The 19,855-nt window shown below is 40.7% G+C and overlaps 3 protein-coding genes across 3 annotated transcripts; 1 reads left to right on the forward strand and 2 right to left on the reverse strand.

Annotated features, from left to right (window-relative positions):
• Positions 1 to 983: 983 nt before the first annotated feature.
• On the reverse strand, positions 984 to 7,822 carry selp (selectin P). Its single transcript, XM_076087803.1, has 18 exons — positions 7,736 to 7,822; positions 7,625 to 7,641; positions 6,824 to 7,426; positions 6,664 to 6,742; positions 6,176 to 6,562; positions 5,972 to 6,079; positions 4,987 to 5,172; positions 4,706 to 4,897; positions 4,019 to 4,204; positions 3,731 to 3,916; positions 3,430 to 3,612; positions 3,125 to 3,310; positions 2,773 to 2,958; positions 2,462 to 2,647; positions 2,053 to 2,241; positions 1,769 to 1,957; positions 1,372 to 1,488; positions 984 to 1,283 (listed from the first exon to the last, which is right to left on the reverse strand). Exons 3-18 carry the CDS (start codon positions 6,824 to 6,826, stop codon positions 1,213 to 1,215), a joined length of 2,634 nt encoding a protein of 877 aa, XP_075943918.1. The 5' UTR covers positions 6,827 to 7,426; positions 7,625 to 7,641; positions 7,736 to 7,822; the 3' UTR covers positions 984 to 1,212.
• Positions 7,823 to 11,275: 3,453 nt separating this feature from the next.
• LOC142946485 (E-selectin-like) lies at positions 11,276 to 14,700 on the reverse strand. The gene is made up of 11 exons (XM_076087804.1): positions 14,676 to 14,700; positions 14,136 to 14,540; positions 13,886 to 13,990; positions 13,588 to 13,779; positions 13,247 to 13,438; positions 12,915 to 13,103; positions 12,620 to 12,805; positions 12,307 to 12,513; positions 11,985 to 12,167; positions 11,741 to 11,870; positions 11,276 to 11,634 (listed from the first exon to the last, which is right to left on the reverse strand). Coding segments are annotated over exons 1-11 (1,851 nt in total). The 5' UTR covers positions 14,677 to 14,700; the 3' UTR covers positions 11,276 to 11,573.
• Positions 14,701 to 17,017: 2,317 nt separating this feature from the next.
• On the forward strand, positions 17,018 to 18,048 carry LOC142946951 (14 kDa phosphohistidine phosphatase). Its single transcript, XM_076088583.1, has 3 exons — positions 17,018 to 17,238; positions 17,584 to 17,708; positions 17,811 to 18,048. The coding sequence occupies exons 1-3, from the start codon at positions 17,025 to 17,027 to the stop codon at positions 17,901 to 17,903; spliced, it is 432 nt and encodes a 143-aa protein (XP_075944698.1). The 5' UTR covers positions 17,018 to 17,024; the 3' UTR covers positions 17,904 to 18,048.
• The last annotated feature ends 1,807 nt before the right edge of the window (positions 18,049 to 19,855 follow it).

The raw sequence follows: 19,855 nt of genomic DNA on the forward strand, positions 1-19,855 counted from the left end.
GTATGTGCTCATGTGTTAGGTGGAACAACACTCTTTGTCGTTGGGACTAAAGTATCATAATGTAGTTCCTTGTATCTTTAGAGGTAGATGAAGGGAGAGGAGCCAGACTTAAATATCAGGGAAGGAAGCCAAGGTGGTCACCTGCAGGGCTTTTTCCCCTTCTTGTGCACGAGTCTGTGCACAGTTGGCACGCATATATGGTTGCCAGCAGCAGTGGGTGGGATGAGAAAAATAATCAAACCGTGATCATACGGTCACAGCAGGTAGCAATAACCTCATTATTATTCTGACGGTAGCCAAACAGTTTCCTGTCGACAGTGTGGTTATTTATTGCACCCTTCATGCCAACCACAGGCCACAAACCCTCTGTCTTTTAACCGCTATAATTGGCTTCATGCTGTTGCAGCGCCAAGACAGATGCACACGCTTTGCTGAAGATACTCCATTGGCCACTTCCAGCACAAGTCTGGGGGTAAACTATTGGCACAAATACACAGGGAAGATTCTATACATTAGATACAGCCATACAATAGAAATTCCATACTTAAACAGACAATGGATTTACACCTAAATTGGTGAGTATAAAACGTATATCAGCCCTGATATGAAATATGTTTTCAACACCATGTGAGTCACAGTTCAGGCAATTCAATTTAAAATACTGTGTTTGTGAATTTCCCCTAAATGTGGGCCCAGTGCCCAGTGTGACACGTTGCACTGAGACTGATAATAGATCACCTCATTACCACTCAGTGACAGCAGCTTTCTGGTCACTAAATGTGCTAAACTGACACTTTGTGGCAGTTTGGTAATCTCAGAGGTTTTCTGCCACTTCCCCCAATTGACCCCGCAGTATTGGTTCTTATTGAGGAGGTCAAATGTGGTTACGCAGAGCTGCAAGGGAGGGCACCAGCAACACAGGGTCACCCAACACTGTAACAAATGACACTGCACACAGACAACAAAGAATGACAACCCTGATATCATGCTTAATGTACAAAAACATTGTTTTTTATAGTTTATTGACAAGCAAACAAGCAAACTTTACTTTATGCCTTTAATAATGAAAACAAATTGCATGATTATCTACATTTTCAGCATTTTCTGATTGGAAATTGAAAGCTCTAATCCTACTGTAATCTGCTGGTACCAGGCTTCATATAGTAATAGCAAGCAATAGGCTGCGGTATTTGAAATTACTTGCTGGAAAAATCAAGTCTCAAAATCAAATGCTGGATTATCTCTGTGTCCCCATGCAGGTGCATCAGATATGATTGCTTTTCCTGCAAAAATCAGAAACAAGGATCAGGGACACACTCTGAGTGTATGTGTATGTATGAGACTGCACAGCAGCACAACGGTAGGTCTCACCTCTTTTCTTAAATCGCATTATAATCAACAAAGCCAGTCCTATCAGGAGAAGTGGCAGAGCAACGGAGGCTGCTACTACACCCGTGGACAGCAGCATGGCAGTCCCCGCTGACATATCTTCCACAAGAACACATAAGATCACAGTCAATACAAGGTTTTTACAACTTATTTTGTTACATCTTCACTGCATGTTCCTTGATCCACAGATTCTTCATCATAAGTCCACCACTTTGGTCCAGACTGCAATATCTAAACAACTAGATGGATTATCATAAAGGTTTTTACAGACATTCATGGTTGCCAGAGGATGGATTCTAGTGATCATGGTGACACCCCCTCTATATAATATCAGCATGTTAGCATTGTCCTGTGTTCATGTGATCAAAAATCAACTTACCTGTGCAGTTAGGCAGGCTGTCATTCCAAAACCCAGAGGAGGAGCAAAACAGCACCTCTGTGCCATTCAGGGAGAATCCCTCTTCACAGGTGAAGAGACACTGGGAGCTGAAGCTGAAGTTCCCCAGAGGATGGGAGCAGTTCATAGACCGGGATAAAGACAAGGCCCGAATGGCTTCACACTGTACAGCTGAGATGTGGAAAGGGCAGAAATTGTAATTGCTGACTTTGGATCAGCCGTTTGAATACCAGCAAAAGGAAGTTTAAGGTATAGTGAGCACTCACGTTGGCATGTGGGTAGATCTTGACTCCAGTAACCTGAGTTGTTGCATGTCATAGTTGGTGTTCCTCTCCGCCAGAAGCCCTCAGTACATTCAAAGTCACAGTGGGAGCCATAGCTGAAAGGGGAATGTGGATGGCTGCAATTCATCTTCCCATAATGTGGAGCCGTGGCCAGTAGAGGGCATGGCTGTGCTGTATATAACAAAGAATATGACCATCAGCTTCACACCAAATAATCCTCATCTTCTGGGTATTCCCTTCAAGACCTAATTATTGATTTAGGACGTGACAAGTTATTAATGTACGGACAGATGTAAACGCACATTCCAAATCACAAGTGTACAGTAATGTGCACACAGCAGGAGGGAATATATGCCAAGTGCATCTCCGATATTATATTGTGATTTATTACCCAGACAGTGGGGTATTTCTCTGCTCCACATGCCCAAAGAGGTGCACTCTGTGTCAGCTGTGCCTTTCAGGACAAAGCCTTCCTCACAGGTTGATGTGCACTGAGAACCAAAACTGAACTCTCCATGGGGATCAGAGCAGAAAAAGGAGCCATGAGAGGGAAAGCTCAGATTGGGACATCTTTTAGCTGCAGGGGAACAGAGAGAGGGAGAAAGCAACAGCTTTACTTGGTGCAGATTACAGTTAAAACATCTAACATTACATTCAGAGCTCTTCTATGGAGTATAATCAATAAATTATTACAAACTTTACCCAAGCAATGTGGGGTGTCGGTGCTCCACGCGCCCAGAGAGGTGCACTCTGTGTCAGCTGTTCCATTCAGGAGAAAACCCTCCATACATATTGACGTACACCGAGAACCAAAACTGAACTCTTCATGGGGATACGAGCAGAGGACGGAGCCATGAGAGGAAGAGCTCAGAGTAGGACATCTTTTAGCTGCAGGGGAACAAGAAGAAGGGGAACTCAATATATCTTTAAGAGCTTCACATGGTAAAGACGTGCAGTCAAGCCATCTAAACCATTAAATAAGGAGCTCCTCTTTTCTTTTTGAAAATCAGATCATGATATAGATTTACTGTCTTTCTGTTGTTGTTTTTTTTACCCAAGCAACAAGGGATGTCTGCGCTCCATGTGCTCAGAGAGGTGCACTCTGTTTCAGCCGTTCCATTCAGGATAAAACCCTCCTCACAAGCTGACGTGCACCGAGAACCAAAACTGAACTCTCCATGAGGATCAGAGCAGACTAATGAGCCATGAGAGGGAGAGCTCACAGTGGGACATCTCTTAGCTGGAAAGGGAACAGAGAGAAGGAGAGACCAAAACAATATCGTTTTATGGTGTAAAGTGATACCAGAAATAAATTACAGATCATGATACAGATTGTATTTATTTGTTAAATTTTTTTACCCAAGCAATGTGGTAAGACTGCGCTCCACATGCCCAGGGACGTGCACTCAGTGCTGGCTGTCCCATTCAGTAGAAAGCCCTCGTCACAGGTCGCCGTGCACAGAGAACCAAAACTGAAGGATCCATTTGGGTCAGAACAGGATAGGGAGCCATGAGGAGGATTTATTGGGTTACACCTCTTAGCTTGAAGAAATGCATAGACAAGGGAGAGACTATTACACACACGGATAGTTAAAAAAAAATGAACAGGCGGATTACTTGAAAGAGCAATGAGAACAAACTTATTCATCTGTGGTCATACCCTGGCAAACAGGAAGTGCATGACTCCAGTTGCCCTGTGAAGAACATTTCGTCACGTTTGTGCCAATCAGATCAAACCCCTTTTCACATTGCACAGTGCATATTGAGCCATAGCTGTACACTCCCAAATGGTCTTGGCATTGCATGGAGGCATGGAGTGGAGCCTTTAAACTGCTGCACCGGACCACTTGAGAAGAAGAAGAAACACTATTACTCATCAGAGCAGTTGTCTGTTTTCAGGAAGCTTGTGTTGCTTTCAAGGAGCCCTGAGATCATTTCTGTGACCCACCTGCGCATGTAGGTGTAGGGTTGCTCCATTGTCCCGAGGCCAGACAGGTGACTGTGTCCTCTTTGGTCAGGTAGTAGCCCTCCTGGCAGGTGAAGTTACACCGTGAGCCAAAGGAGAAAGGCTCCAGAGCGTCCACACATGTCACGTTGCCCGTGACAGGAAAGACAATGGGGGAGCACTTTTTAACTGTGGTGGGATATAGATACAAATCACACTTAGTCCACTCAATGGAAGTCAATGTTCCTATGAAATACGTCAGTTAGAGCAATTGTGTATTATGACTCCACCTTCATAAACATACCATGAGCATGAGGTGGGGGATTTGAATAACCATGCTGACATAATTTACAGCCAACTGAAACCGTAACTGCCTACCCACATTAAATAACAATGTTGGTTTCTCGAATGCAGACAAATGAGTGTGAAGTAAAGTGATGACAGATGTGGCCTGAACCTTATCTACAGTGCAGTCTGGACAGGATGTGACTACACATTGAGGCCAGCTAAGTATTGGAAAAAGCAGTCAATCTATTAACAGGGGTCAAGTTGACCAAAAAAGGAAGTTACATGAAACGTGTCAGTTGTAGATAAATTCACAAACAAATGTTCAAATAGAAAATAGCTATCAGTAACATTAAATTACAACTAGTATTAAATTACATTCAAAGGTAATGACAATCACTTTACTTGTACATGCGGGGACACTGGCTGTCCACTGGCCGGTGTGGTCACAACGTATCTGGTTCGGCCCAATGTGCTCGTAGCCTTCATCACACCTGACCTCACAGGTGGAGTTGTAGCTGTAAAGTGCTATGGGGTGGCTGCAGTTCATTCTACCTGCACTGATGTTGGTGTGGTTCAGAACTGGACACCGTTCAACTAAGAAAGGCAGTGACAAACATTTTCCTTGTAACTTTGAAAGCTGAAATAACAATTGTTTTGGCGTTGTTAAGATCCAGTTGACATACCTTGACACAGAGGGACAGGGTGGTTCCAACGTCTGCTGGCTTGGCACTGCAGTTGGGGCACGCCGACCAACTGAAAGCCAAGTTCACAGTGGAAACGGCAGGAAGAGTTGAAACGATTGGACCCATGGGAATGGAAACAGTAGTGAGAACCTCGTTCTGGATCCAGCAAGGGTTCGCATGCGATTGCTGAAGAACATAAAGAGGAAACAAGATACTATATAATTTTAGATATATTATTTTATTTAACTTACAGAAAGAGGTCATGGTTGGCTTAAGGGGAGACATTCCAGGTGAATAGGGCAAAAGAATATTAATTCATTCTTAATATATCACCATGAAACTTCCCCAGTTGATAACTTACACTAGGACAATTCGTTTTTATATTACAAGTTTCTTGTATATGCAAATTAGGCATTATCACATTTGTGCTAATCTGCATACATTTCCAGAACAGAAATCTGAACATTGGATGGAGCTTTTCAAAAATGTTGCCATATTTTTAGGAATAAAATGTTAAATAAATCAGGCTATGAATAATATGTGAAGAAAACCCTCTGTAAAGAGAGATTTCCAGCTCAGAGTCTGAGAAAAAAAACCTCACTTTGAGGAAACCTGCCTTTAAAGATGAGTATTGTAAACTTCCATACATTTAGTGAGACGCAGGTAAATAGGGTAAAAATTGTTTAACTAAAAGATATCACCATTAAACTTCCCCAGTTGATAACTTAAATTAGGACAATTATTTTGGTATTATTATGATGCATTATCTAATGCTAACTCATGTTGAATTTAGGAGAAATATACAGACCCAAATAGACAACATGTAGAAAAATAAACACCTTATTTTCTTTCCACTCTTGGGAAAGAAGACACATTATGGAAGCAAAATAGCCCCACATCTCAAAATTGACTGAAGCATAAAAAAACAATGTTTTTGTCTGTAGTGTCTCCCCTTAAATACATTATGATAAAAAAGTTTGCTCACCCTCTTCGCAAAGTGAACCCAGGAAACCAGGATGGCATCGGCAGGTATAGTTTCCTATTGTCTCCACACAGTCTGCATTGGCACTGCAGGAGTCCTGTGTACAAGAGTCTAACACACATACATACAGACGATGATCTCACATGCTATAATAAGTATACAGGAATCAGTAAATGTATCCATCGGATAAAATAAGGGGTGTTTTACCGGTGTAACAGATGGTTCCCTTCTGCTTTAGACAGCGCTCATTGTTCCACTTGGCTGCGTCTTTCGCCCTCTTAATGTAAATCTCCACACAGTCCTGAGCTGCTATGTTATCTGGCTCCTCTGACGCCCAATTCTGAGCATCTTCAGGCACCTTCTCATTGGTTTCTTTCCAGACCCACTCTTCGCCCTTTTTGCCTATGCCTATCCAGTAATATTTCTTGTTAAACGGCAGCAGATTGTTGATGAAGTCACTCTCTGCCTGGTTCCGGATGGGCACCATGTCTGTGAAGTGCTGACGGCACCACTTGCGGGCATCAAGCCAGCTACGGTTTGGAGTGGTGTTGTAGTTGTAGTTCCATGCCTGCGCTCCTCCTCCGCTGCTCAGGTCTAGGATTAGGTTAACATATGATGAGATAAAATTGAACCGGTGAAGCTAGAAAGAGAGGAGTCTGACTGAGTTTGATTCCTGTAAGATTATGCAGACCTACCTTGGACAAATACAATGAATGTAACTATCAGCAACATGTGATGCAGGCTTTGTCTGGTATCAACCGATTCTGGAAACATCTGAAATAAAAAGAGATTTTTATTTTTTTCATAATCGCATAAAAGTGTGAAACACTTGCACTGATATTTCACAGGACTTACCATTTGATACGCCTTAAGTCGCTCAGTCTTGTCGATGCATCTACTCCACTTTGCTGACTATCAATGGCAAAGTGGTATTCATTGTCCTGCAGGGAATGAGTCAATGACCAATTTTGTAATATCACTTTTAACCATGACTTCCTTTACAGGAAGGACACCACTCTAGTACCACCCATAACTCTCTGGCAACACAAACACAGACACACAGACACACATGCACCACACACATACAGACACTCACTCATTTTAAGATTCATTTTATTTAATTAGTCTCATCGTTAGCAAAGATACCACAGAAATTCACCTCTAATGTTGTTAAATAATTTTGCATATGCATGATCTAATAGTGAACCATCACATACACATACGTTATATCCATGCAGTATATCCAAATGAAGCTTAAACATACAGTATATTAGACAAAACGCTTCGCTAACTGATCATACAGCCTGTGCAGCCGGTGGCTGTTTAGGTTTATTTAATAACCATGTACTAAAATGAATATAAGTAACTGCATTAGGGTTATAATATAGATATATTTTGGTCCCAGTTGTCCGTCATCCCTGTGCCTCAGTGGAAGGACTTGTCGCTTCTTCAGGCTGCCTGTGAGAGACGAGCAGATTGACATTAAAGGGACACTTACTGAATATTTCACTGAACTAAATCACAGTTTACGTAAAATATTGTAGCATTTTTGTTGACTGTAGTACTGAACATTTGAGTGCATCAACTTTGCAAATATTGAATGTGCGTAAATGGGTGGAGCGGCTTTGGACGAGTACATTTCAACACTGACCTTACTTGGGCAAGTTTCTTTCCTGTGAGAAATTAACAGACAAAGAAATCACTATTGAGGTCTGTTGCAACAACATGCATCTCTATTTCTATGTAGTGTGATTGACAAACACTAACGTTTTCTGCGCTTCATCCAGCAAAAACAGATGCAGCAGGCTGAGAAGGCTGCACAGCCAGCCACAGCCAACAGAGCCTGTTTATAGCCTGAGAAGACAAGAAAGTTCCTTTTTTTATCCTGAGTCATACAAAACTTGACAAAGTGATTTTGAACAAGATATAACTTCAACTACTACTGCTTCCACCGCCAATAATAATAATAACTCATCACAAGCAGAATCACTTCTGCAGAAAAACAGCAAAACCAGTACAATGGTTCACATGACTTCAAACAATTACTTGCGCAAGAAGGTCTCGGGCCGCTCCAGACCCCGGTGACCCCGCAGGTAACATGCGAGCCTTTTATCAGGAAGCCTGGGTAGCATTTAAACCGACAGGTTGAGTTGAATGTCAGCTTTTCTCCCGAGCAGCTAAGGTATCCGTTATCAGGCTGAGACAGAGGGGGGCATTCCACAGCTGGGGGCACAAACAGGTTAAAGTTTACTAGGGATGCAGTCATGTAACTTCTTACGCCAGCATTCTACTGTCATAACAATACATAGCACACACATGCTGATGCAAGTATTTTAATCTTTGAATGTTAGCCTCAGACTTGACTCAGGAAACAGAGGAAACAGACGCGAGGCTTATGATGACATACTGTATTTTGTCTAAAAAGACATTTAACTTTCTGAAGAAGCGCAGTCTGGGTCAGTGAACTATGCAGAGGAGGGAGATAGTGAAGTCCATAACATCAGAATGTAACTTATTACTAAGATAAAAATATACAACACCTGAAATTGCTGACAGTGGTAGTTTTCAGGTATGCTTAACAATTGTCAGGAAATAAAAGGCTTCTAAGCTTACAAGAGCAACTGGTGCCCGATAATGATGACAGAAAGAATTGACAACATCAATTTACTCTTGTTGATATCAAACCTGCATCAACGGATTTCTGATCACTTAGAGGCAGTGGATCAAGCTGTGATCCCGAAACTGACATTATTGTCACAATTTAGGTTTAAATGGGGAACTTGTTACCAAACAGCTGCTTTTTGACCATGCAGTTTATATACGGAGTAACATTTTAATCGAGTCAAAGAATTTTTGGTCTTAAATTCACCACCTTTATGTAGTTAACACAGCACATGGACATGAACAATTCCACCGACCAAAAACTATTTCAGTGTAAAAATGGGCATGCGAGATAACTTCCCCAACAGATTAACTTGAAAAAATGTCAACCTCTTTTTTAATTACATAACACCTACTGTAATAATGATAGGTGACATTGTTCCAGAGAGCAAACTCCTCACCTGTTTGGCACCTGTCTCCCTTGAAGCCAGGTTCACAGAGGCAGGTTATGTTATCTATGGTCTCCCGGCATCTTCCTCTGTCACATGATGTTGCCTTACACTGGGCTGTTAAGAAAAAGTGCAATGCTAAAACAACCTCTATCACTTTTGAAACTGTAACAACCAATAAAATGAATCAGCTTTACGTACCTTCATAACAAACAGGGTATTTTGGAGTGGCGCACTTCTCATCATTCCACTTCCCTCTGTTTATTCCATTGTTCACGTAGATCTCCACGCAAAACTCCGTGATGTGGTTGTTGTTGGGCTCGTTTTGTGCCCATGACTGCTCACCAATCCATGTGCTGTTATTTCCAATCCAGGTCCAAGGCTCATTCATGTGGTTTTTAGTGATTCCAATCCAGTAATATGGACTTTTTTTTTTGCTTGGCAGCAAGGAGACTAAATAGTCGTTCTCTGCCTGGTTTTGGATGACCACCATGTCTGTGTGAGTGCTCTGGCACCACTGTCGAGCCTGCGTCCAGTTCATAGTTATCTCTGAGTGATGATATTTCCAGCCCAAGGTAGTCTCGGCCAAAGTACCTAATGTGCATTTTGAAAAAACAAAAGTTAAGAACAACTCTAGAGTGATAATTCACCATCCGACCCAATTGTGCTTTAATGCTAAAAAATAACACTCACCAAGGAGGAGGATTAACATCCACTTCATTTTCATTGAGTGAACTACAAACACCTGCTGTCTGACCAAAAAAAAAAGAATATATTGGACAATATATATAAGAAAATAATGAATATTGATGAATACCATCATAAAAATAACAGAATAAGCACACTTACCCAGAGCTGGTATTTTAGAATATAAACAATATATGTTCTAAATTATATGAATAAGCTTGCTACTTAAGTTAAATTGCTTTTCTAATCGTATCAAATATAAAACTTCACACCAAAGCGTTTCAGTAAGTGAATGTAAGAATGGTGCAAGCAGAGATCAATGTCAGGCTTTTATAATTCTCACAGGTTATAGTTCAACATTATAATATAATACCTGGATGTTTACTTTCTAGAGTGAATGCATGTGATGAATGAATCACTGACTTAATGACCTTTTATACCTGAACAGACCTTTTGGGAAATGGCGTTTGTTTCCTGTAAGCGTGGGGCAAATCAGGGGCAGATTCTTTTTTTATAAAAGAGAAAACAAACAGTTTAAAAATGTTTAAGATTAAAGTAAAGCACAGTGAGGGTCACCATTGAATATTGGGGCCAACACAGATAAATAATTCCTCGCAAAAAATAGTTTTAAAAAGGGATCATTTAGCCAGTTTTTACAACTAATTGCATGTTCTTGGATGTTTTGGTGATGTATACTTTTACCTTTACTTATAAAACAAATGTTTGACTTTTTGAAATGATCTCTTCTTTTTATACATTGACTTAAATCTGTTGCATATTGTACATACTAGCAGCATGGAATAAAGCATTTCCCTTGTAAGTAGAATAAGCTTCGCTGACCGTTTTTAGTGATATACAGCATTACTGCATCCTGACATTTTGTGAGTTCAAGTTTTTAACAGCAACAAATGACAGAGTGCCCTGTATTCAGCCTTCAGTCTGATTGATGGTATCACATCTATTTATGATTCTCCTGAAGTGCTGACATAGAAGACTCTGAATCTGGTGAAACAAACATGGTGATCTGTAAAACAGATTACCCCAGCAATATAGCTCTTCCTGCAGCCTCTTACTGTTATTCGTCTCTGTCCTGACCATTATCATGGAGTGGACAGAAACAGACTAAGGTCTGGACCTCTGAAAAAAACACACGAGATCCTGCAATGTCAGGATAAATGTTCCTACTCAAAGTGTGGGAATATGTTGGTGTTGCGTGTGGAGTTGATGGCTGAACCTTTCTACAGTACCGCTGAATCAGCGGAGTGACATGACTGACTATATTTCTATTTTCTTAACCGACAGTATAAATATTCGTCGATACTAAAAGATGCAGAGACCACAAGCAAATTAAAGTTTCAAGTTTTATTATGAATACAAATCAGCACTGCTTTAAGAATACAGAAATATGAATGAGCATTTCAAATGCAATAACCATCGGTTAAATAAATAGTACATAAATACCGAAATACTAAAATTATTCACAGTTCTGCACGACATGGCATTCTTGGCATTATGTAATATTTACGATAACATGAATAGAGCCACCTTTCCAGCATAGCTTTAGAACAACGTGTTCAATATAAATCTCCCTTTGGGAGGAAATATAGTACATAATAATAACAACAAAATTACAGAGCAAATCGTAAGATTCAACAAAACATAATACAACGATCAAATGCAATGGTCTGAAAAACCCTCTCCTCTCGCCATAAGATAGCTCTCACATATTCAGTTTTCCTGTTAACAAGTTTAATACTAATGTAATGTATTCATATTGTTCACATTACGATGACTGGTGACTCACATACAGTTATTGTTAGAGATAAATTCAGTTATCCTTAGTTGTCTCTGAAGAAGATGACTGTGTTCTATATGAGGCTGCCAATGCTGTTTTTGTAGACTTGTGGAGGGTCCTCTATGTCAGAGTTGCTGTAAGAAAAGATCAAATAAAACAATGAGCACTGCGATTCAACAAACACGTTTCTTAAAAAAAAAAAAAAAAGTATGATTTAAGCGAGGTGAATGCTTATCTAACCTGTTAAGCTCGAACTTGGTTGCTCTCTGTTTCAGTCGTTTCAGGATCCACATAGCCAGAGACAGACCAGACAACAGAGCGCCCCCTGTGGCCAGACCAGAAGCAATGGCAGTGACCGGAGATGGGGGAGCTGTCGAAACATAATCAAATGTGAATTATTTGACCTTTTTTATCTATAAACATGTATTTTGTTCAGGTGTTTGTATCAAAATATCTTCTAGCGTGTGTTCCTTTTCTGTTTTACCTTGGCAGGTGGGTTCCTGTCCAGTAGTCCAATTGCCATGCCGATCACAGGTCAGCAGCTCATGTCCGTCTAATAAGTAATCTTGATTGCATGTGAAGGAGCACTGTGAGTTGAACACTGGCTCACTGTTTGAGCAGTTGATATGACCGTTTTCAGGAGCCTCGAGCGATGGGCATCTCACTGCTGTGGGAGAAGACAGCAAGGATTTAGATGTTAACCATCACGTATTGATGAAGGAGATCTCGTTTTAGTGACGCAACCCTAACATGCAAATAACGAAGGTTTTACTAACAATGCAGGTAAAGTGGGGACATGTCTGTACCTGTGCAGTTTGGTGGTGCGGCGGTCCACCGGCCTGGATTTGCACACTTCATGCTGAGTGCACCCTGCAGCTCATGGCCTTCATCACAGCTGAACATGCAGACCATACCAAGTGGATGGGAGGTCACAGCAGAAGCAGGTGAAGACAGAGAAGGGCTGCAACTGATCTGGGCACTTGTTGGGATCTCAGGAGCAGGACATCCTATTGCTGAAAAGAAAAAAAAATAAAGATGATGAGATGTCATGACGTTGCACAGAATCAGAGTACAAATAGTGTTGTAAGCACAGATGTATGTGAGCATATGCTACCATACCTTTGCAGGTAGGTATGGCATTACTCCACTGTCCGTCCTCAGAACACTGAGTGCTGTGCGCTCCCTGCAGGTCAAAGCCTGCCTCACAGCTGAAGCTGCAGGTGGAGTTTGGCCACAGTTCAGTCAAAGGTTGGCTGCACTGGGGGATGAGGTGAGCTCCTACCTCTGGATTCTGGCAAGTGATGGCTATAACACATTAAACAAATGTTTTTATGTTTGCCACAAAGGCACAAAACAAGAGAGCTCTTTTTAATTGTATAGACGTGATTGGATTCAACTTTAAGCGCGCCCTCACCTTCACAGCGAGGCTTCCTCTCGCTCCACACAGCTGCTGACGTGCATGTCACCTTGCTCGGTCCCACCAGGCGGTAGCCGGAGGCACAGCTGAAGCTACAGGTGTTGCCGTAGCTGAACATCACATCTGCATCGTCCCCACAGCTGACAAATTCATTGTCCAGCTGCTGGAGAGACGGGCACTGGACAGCTGCAAAATAGAGGGGGAGCAGAACAGGTCAGCAGTATTCTTTAAAAAAAAAAACTTGATAATTGACTGATATACACAATAGCTTTAATATAATGGATATTATCAAATCCTACGAGATAAAAACATAAAAAGTGTCGGTGTACCGAGACAAAGCGGCTGTGAAGCATTCCAAATTCCTGAGGCTTCACATAGCAGGGTGTTAGACGGGGAACCAGCGAGTACGTAGCCTTCATCACAGGTAAACACACGGGTGGACTGGTAGCTGGAGGAGCCCAGAGGATCGGAGTACTTCATGGATCCTCTTGCTGGACTTGACAGCACCTGACACTGGACCACTGTGGACAACAGGAAACACATTACAGCAGGCTCCATCATAGTAATAATACAATTATGTTGCTCTCAATATGATGACTTGAAATCAAGGTTGGTCAATATCACATCACTTTACTTATTTTTTGTAGCTTTGCAATACACCTCAACTCACATTCACATGTAGGAGGCTGCTCGGACCACTTTTTGGAGGCAGTGCACGTCAGGGGTCTTGACATACTCAGCTGGTATCCTTCCTCGCATGAATACTGGCACAAGGAGTTGTAAGAGAAGTTTCCATACTTATGAACGCAATCTACACTTCCGTTAGATAGAACGGTCACCTCCTCTTTGTTACACTGGACAACTGTCAACAAAGAAAACAAGACACAATTAGATATCAGGTCCTGGCTGTAAGCGACTTAAAGTGATGCAAACTTGAGAACAATTACAACATAATTGTATTTTCTTACCTTGCTCACACCTCTCTCCGTAAAAGCCCTCAAAGCAAGCGCACTCATGGCTGTTGATGGTTTCTACACAGTCTCCATAGCGGCACGAGTCGTTCTTACAGGCAGCTGGAGAAAGAAGTAGTACGTTCATATAACTTGCAAAAACCCATCAAAAAGTAATTGCAAAGAGTCAAATCAATAGATTCCCTCTTAACAAACTAAAATAAGACAGCTTAAATGAGCAGCTCTTGAATCCCTAACTGTTGCTCACCTGTGTAGCAAAGAGCGGTCTTCAAATTTCCACACTTCTCATCATTCCATTTTCCGGCCTGCAATTCCCTTTGAATGTACATCTCCACACAATCCTCGCTCAGGAAACTATTACGTTTCCTTTTGCCGTTGTTTGGCTCGTTCTTTGCCCAGTTGGTTGCTTCCGCTGTCAGAGTCTTGTTGGTTCCTACCCAGGTCCAGACATTGTTGACCTTGCGTATTCCAATCCAGTAGTAGCTGCTTTTCTTGGGCAGCCAGCTGTTGAGATGCCCAATCTCCTCCTGGTTCTGGATGGCCACCATGTCTGTGTAGTTCTTCTGGCACCAGGCTCGGGCTTCCAGCCAAGTCATGGTGTTGTTAGAGTAGTAGTAGGACCAGCACTCTACACTAGTCCACGTGCACAGCACTGAGGATGGAGGACAGAGATACAAATTAGATGGTAGAGTAATAATGATGATTAAAAAAAAGAAAAAGTTACATAGAAGAAAACACAAGTTGAAAGTGGGACGCTAAAGATTCTGTTTACATTAGAGTTACATACTTGAGCAAAGAAAGATCAAGCCGATCCATGAGGTCTTAGGTCTGCGGGTCTGAAGTAATCCAAAGCAGAACTCCTATCAGAATAAGTAAAAAAGATCAATTAAGATAATTTGAAACCCTAAATGTATCACTGACCACAAACAGCAATGAAGGAGTTTGCACGAAAGAGAAGTTAAATTGATTTGTCCACTTACCATTTTAAGTGGTATGTGTGATAACCGACAAAAGACTCTTAGTATTTCTTTAGTCTCTTCACGTCTGAGGATGAGATGATTCTGACTTTTATGTGCAGAGGAGGCTGCTTTTATACTCTTCGTCGGTCTGGTCCACTTTTCCTGGGAAATTTCAGTGGAAATTCCCACCTCCCACCGCTACTGCCCCATCCCACCAGGGTCCTTCCAGGAAACTTCCCCTCACTCTATTTTACTCTGACGCAAAACAAATCCTTCGTTTTAATATTAGTATTTTTATCATTGGAAAGTATTTCCTCAAGTACTGCATTTAATTACAAAGTTGTACTATACTTGAGTATTTCCATTTTATGATACCTTACTTCTACTCCACTACAATTCAGAGGGAAATATTTTACTTTTTACAATCCATATGACTTCTATAGTTTTGTGTTATTTTTAAGATTTCCATTTTCATCCAAACATATGCTGAACTTACAAAATGTGATGTTAGACAACCACATCATTAAATCACTAATAATACTTAAACAATGTATATTTTACAACAATCGTGCACATTGACCGGGGCAATTCTAGCTTTATTTTTGATACTTAATTACATTTAGATAATAATAATATATCTTTGACTTAAGTACAATTCTCATTCTCAATGCAGGACTTTAACTTGTAATGTATTAACAAGTACATTAGCTTTATTAGTGCTTTTACTTACTGTAAGTAAAGGATCTAAATACATGCCTAAAATTGTGCTGTACTGATAATGAACTAATGTGCACAAAAACTTGGCAAATTAGCGCACACGTAGCAAAGAAAATAAATAGCATGAAGAAAAGTGATACGTTTCCTGGGGAAAGCACGATAACAGTCAGCACACATACTGGAGTGAGGGGCGGCTGAGAGGGAAATTGTTTTGGGAGCTGTGAAATCCTGTGAGCTGATAAGACAGAGTGTCTGAGATAGATTTAGATTGCCAAACATATCCTCATTGTTTCCTCTTATTTGAATTTGAACCTTTTAAATAATTGCCACCAAATGAAAGCAAAAGAAAAGTGCAAGCTTCGTGAGTGTGCATGTTGATTAATTCCGGGTGATGCCTAATAGTATTAGTACAAAATGTGCCTGAAGACGATCCATAGACTGGAACTGGCTTTTCACAGTTCAAAGGATGTCAAAGGATGTGCTCATCAAAAAAAAAAAGGAAAGAGAAAAGAAAAACAATGCAATGGACACTTTACTATTGTTTAAGAGCGTCCAGAGACGGGAAACGTGTGCAGGAGTAGAGGCGTCTGCTGGCTGTCTGTGTTTCCAGAAGTCACAGTTAATATCCTTCCTCTCTGACTCGAGGCACTGGATAGTAGCCGCTGTTGCTTGACACCTCTTAACCTCCACCCTTTCCCCTGAAAGATAATTAACTTATACTGAACAAGACCCAAGGGAGAGACTCAGTTTCAGCTTTAATTAGAACATCCTAAACAGATGCTTATATGCATCATGGGGAGCTGATTAGGGATTTAGTCACAGATTTATTCCTTGAAATAATCATGCATTACAGAAGTGGGCTAGGGCAAATCCCTTTATGTGAGAATTACCACATTACTATTACTGTTATAGACTACTGGAATGATAAAACGCCACTGTCGTATTTGGCATGATAAAGCCTGAAAGGAGAGGTTTGTGTTTGAAGACCGCACGATGGATTACTGGTGTAAGAGACCATCTGGCAACCAGAGGTTCAAGTACCTGTGGCAGAAACTGTTGTCGGCTGAAGTGATCTTGAACCAAGGACTACATCGCTACCAGCTTTGACTCTGACCTTCCTGATAGACACCAGCGGAAAATCTTCTCTGGCTACAGGAAATAACAAATCAGACAGAAAGATAAAAGAAAAGGGTGAACAATAGGCTTGCCAACATGAGACATATTGTTGACCTCTTCCCTTTGCTATTAACTGGGTTGGTAAATGTAAGTGCACCAATCTATAGTATTGACTACATTCTGGTTTTCGAGGGCTGTACAATTCTAACAGTTCCATCTTGTTGCCACATGGGGTCACCGGCGTGCGTTATCGTTAACAGTAATGGCGACAAGGTTGCAAACTGATCTGTCCCTTTAAGACAGGAAATAGACGTCCCAAATAAAGGCATCAGTGAGACCGCACCATGTTGTCTGTCGTCTGCAGACCTCTGAACGGTCTGAGAGTCTCCGGTGCTTTGACTAAAGCCACAGTCACAATGGCAGACGCTCTGGCGAAAATCCCCGTTGTTGAGATCGATCCAGAGGGAACCTTTAAGTACATTCTGCTGAGAGTGAACGTGAAAGATGGCGATGTGCACAAAGACATAGTCCGGGGCACAAAAAGTGCAGAGTATCACAGTAAGTTCATAACTGTAGTTTGCTGCACAGGAGCGCGTCAAGTGTGTCCGTTTTGCTCGTGACAACATGCAAACCGAGACCTGAAATGTTGCTGCAGATTAAAATGGGCTGCGACCTGAACCATGTTCCTCTGGGTAGACGTGCAATGTGCATAACAACTGCACAGATCAGGCAGATGCAATGCTTGCCAACCTTATGTGTTGCAAATATTGGAGGCAGAAGCTTTGAAAGATAAGCTGGGAGATTAATGACAGAACATGCTTTAAAGTCTTGCTTTTTTTGACTGCCCTGTGACTTAACCAGTTTGTATGTTTTGATTGATGGAATTATTTGAATTATTTACAGATCACATATTTGAGAAGGTCAATCCAGCTATGGAGGCCTTGGGGATGGAGTGCAAATGCCTCGGAGGAGGGAAGATAGAGCACAACACCCAAGAGAAAAAGCTGAGGGTGTTTGGAGAATCAACTGTAAGTTCCTTTGGTTTTAAAAGCTGAATTAAATACTATTAATACCCTACAATAAATAAACTTTTAATGTAATAATGTAAATGCTTTCTCATTCATTTTCAGGTGTATGGTAAAGCAGACCATTCTGTGTCTGTAGAGAAGTTGAAGAGTGCCTTCAGCGACTATGAGATCACCTGGTCTGATGACAAAAAATGAACCTACATCTCATTTGAAATATCTGCCTTTATTAGTTCCAAAACAACCCTTATGTGCAACCATTATTTAATTGAAGTACACCATTATGCATTATCTGTTTGCTTCTGATTCTGTGAAAGCACAAAATAAAGTTTTTTTGACTGCAGGTTTTATCATTTTTGTTCACCCAAAATATGAAGGATTTGGTATAAACTTTGCAAACCTCATTTGCCTTATAAATATAATGATTCATCTTTACTTTTGCTTGGTGTCTAATTGACTTTATCAGAATTGAAGGCCGCTTGCCAAGCGTAAAGTCCATACAGGAAGAGGTGAGCCAGTTGGAATCACGAACATATCCTGTTCCACTGAGGGAAAGTTTATTGTTTAAAAAAGACGGATAAGAGGGGCTTTCACTTGCTGTTATGGTTGCAAGCTTCCGTGTGTTTGTAATGATAAAATCCAAAGTGAATTCCACAGTACTTTACAATTATACAATAATAGAAGATCTGACAATCTGAGACAAGAATAACAAAAACATGTTCACAAAAAGATAAATTGGCTGAGCTGAATCATATCTATTTAAAAAAAAAAAAACTTCCTATTTACTCTTACCTTCCAGCTCACATTGAGCAGCCTAATTCCCTCCAGTTATATTTATATATTTATATTTATTTATATAATACACTTTTGGGGGGGGGGGGGGGGAATTAGTCACAACTGTGGAAAAAAAGATCTAATGTTTTCCGTATGTGTTCTGCACAGTCTAAGGAAAAACAAGACTAACACTAACATAACGTCTCATACCCATACCAATTCTAAGCAGGTTTTTAGTAAATTGTGTGATGCACACTAGAAAAATGACAAAATACAGTATAGTCGAAGCAAACATGCACACTAAAACTGTCAATTTTTGAGTGTGCCGTTCATGCGCTCCCACAATGCAATGCACAAAGGAAATTGAGGTGCTACTCAAAGTTGGATTGTGGGTGGTGGTGAAAACGGCTTGAAAAACATCTTTGAAACAAAAAATAAGTATGTAGTCTTAGAAAATAAAGATGTTGATGTTTATTTGTGAATTTTAATTTGCATTGACATTCCTAAATCACAGTTTGATTGACACCCAATGTTACACACATTGTATAATTTCCTGCTTGTATTAATTTGTTACGTAGGTTGATAGTCGTAGACCAACTGCTAAAACAGTATGTTATGACAGTACGTATGTATATGGATTTGTGATACAGCTTCAGAGTCTACAGCCACAGCAGGTAGAATGATTACCATGTTCACCCTTTAAGTTTAGCAAGTCAGCATGCTAACATTTACTAATTAGCATTAAACACAAAGTACAGCTGAGTAATTAATTAATTTTACAGGCATTTAACCTGATGATGGCACGAGAGAAAAAGTTAAAAGATTACAAAATGGTTGACCGATTGAGCATCTGTTTGTGAAATGCAAATTTAATGCCAACAAAAAAAAGGAAATGACATTGGCTATTCCTAAAATGTTTGACACTTTAGCATCTGTGATCTATCCTAAGGATGAAAGGTAGAAAGCCAAAGTTCTAATCTGTGTTGACAGCAAGTGATGATACCTGGGCTGTTCAGATGCCTAAATAGGAGACTGATTTGCTGTTGTTTATACGTATTAGCCACAAAATATTACCTTTATTCCCACGAGATTCAACTATCCATATTACAAGGGTCTACATCCTTTTTCCTGTGGGTTTTTCCCACATGTCTGGGTCTTTAAAGGTACATTTTGTATTCCAGCAGTTAGGCACATTCTTTCCATTACTTTCTTTTCTTTTTTTTTTGCTTGTGACTCATCTCTGGTGAGCTATAAAGAAAACACTAAGAGGAAGAGTGGTGCGTAACTCTGCTGACTATATTATTAGCTACTGCCGACACACTGAAGAGCGCTCCATTCACCTTGACCCTCATCAGCAGACTTAACGTAGACACCGA

Source organism: Anarhichas minor, unplaced genomic scaffold, assembly GCF_050575085.1.
Source record: "Anarhichas minor isolate MPS153535 unplaced genomic scaffold, ASM5057508v1 ptg000010l, whole genome shotgun sequence".
In the NCBI taxonomy this organism is placed as follows: Eukaryota; Metazoa; Chordata; class Actinopteri; order Perciformes; family Anarhichadidae; genus Anarhichas; species Anarhichas minor.

Excerpts from the sequence above, each read along its gene's own strand:
- selp (XM_076087803.1), bottom strand. Across the intron at positions 4,205-4,705 it reads CAGTGTCCCCGCATGTACAA|TTAAAAAGTGCTCCCCCATT; the intron begins GTAAAGTGATTG and ends ATCCCACCACAG. Across the intron at positions 1,958-2,052 it reads AGATCTACCCACATGCCAAC|CTGTACAGTGTGAAGCCATT; the intron begins GTGAGTGCTCAC and ends TCCACATCTCAG.
- LOC142946485 (XM_076087804.1), bottom strand. Across the intron at positions 12,806-12,914 it reads GAGGAAGCCTCGCTGTGAAG|CCATCACTTGCCAGAATCCA; the intron begins GTGAGGGCGCGC and ends AATGTGTTATAG. Across the intron at positions 11,635-11,740 it reads ACCAAGTTCGAGCTTAACAG|CAACTCTGACATAGAGGACC; the intron begins GTTAGATAAGCA and ends CTTTTCTTACAG.
- LOC142946951 (XM_076088583.1), top strand. The coding sequence starts at position 17,025 with ATGTTGTCTGTCGTCTGCAGACCTCTGAACGGTCTGAGAGTCTCCGGT. Across the intron at positions 17,239-17,583 it reads AAAAAGTGCAGAGTATCACA|ATCACATATTTGAGAAGGTC; the intron begins GTAAGTTCATAA and ends AATTATTTACAG. Across the intron at positions 17,709-17,810 it reads GGGTGTTTGGAGAATCAACT|GTGTATGGTAAAGCAGACCA; the intron begins GTAAGTTCCTTT and ends ATTCATTTTCAG.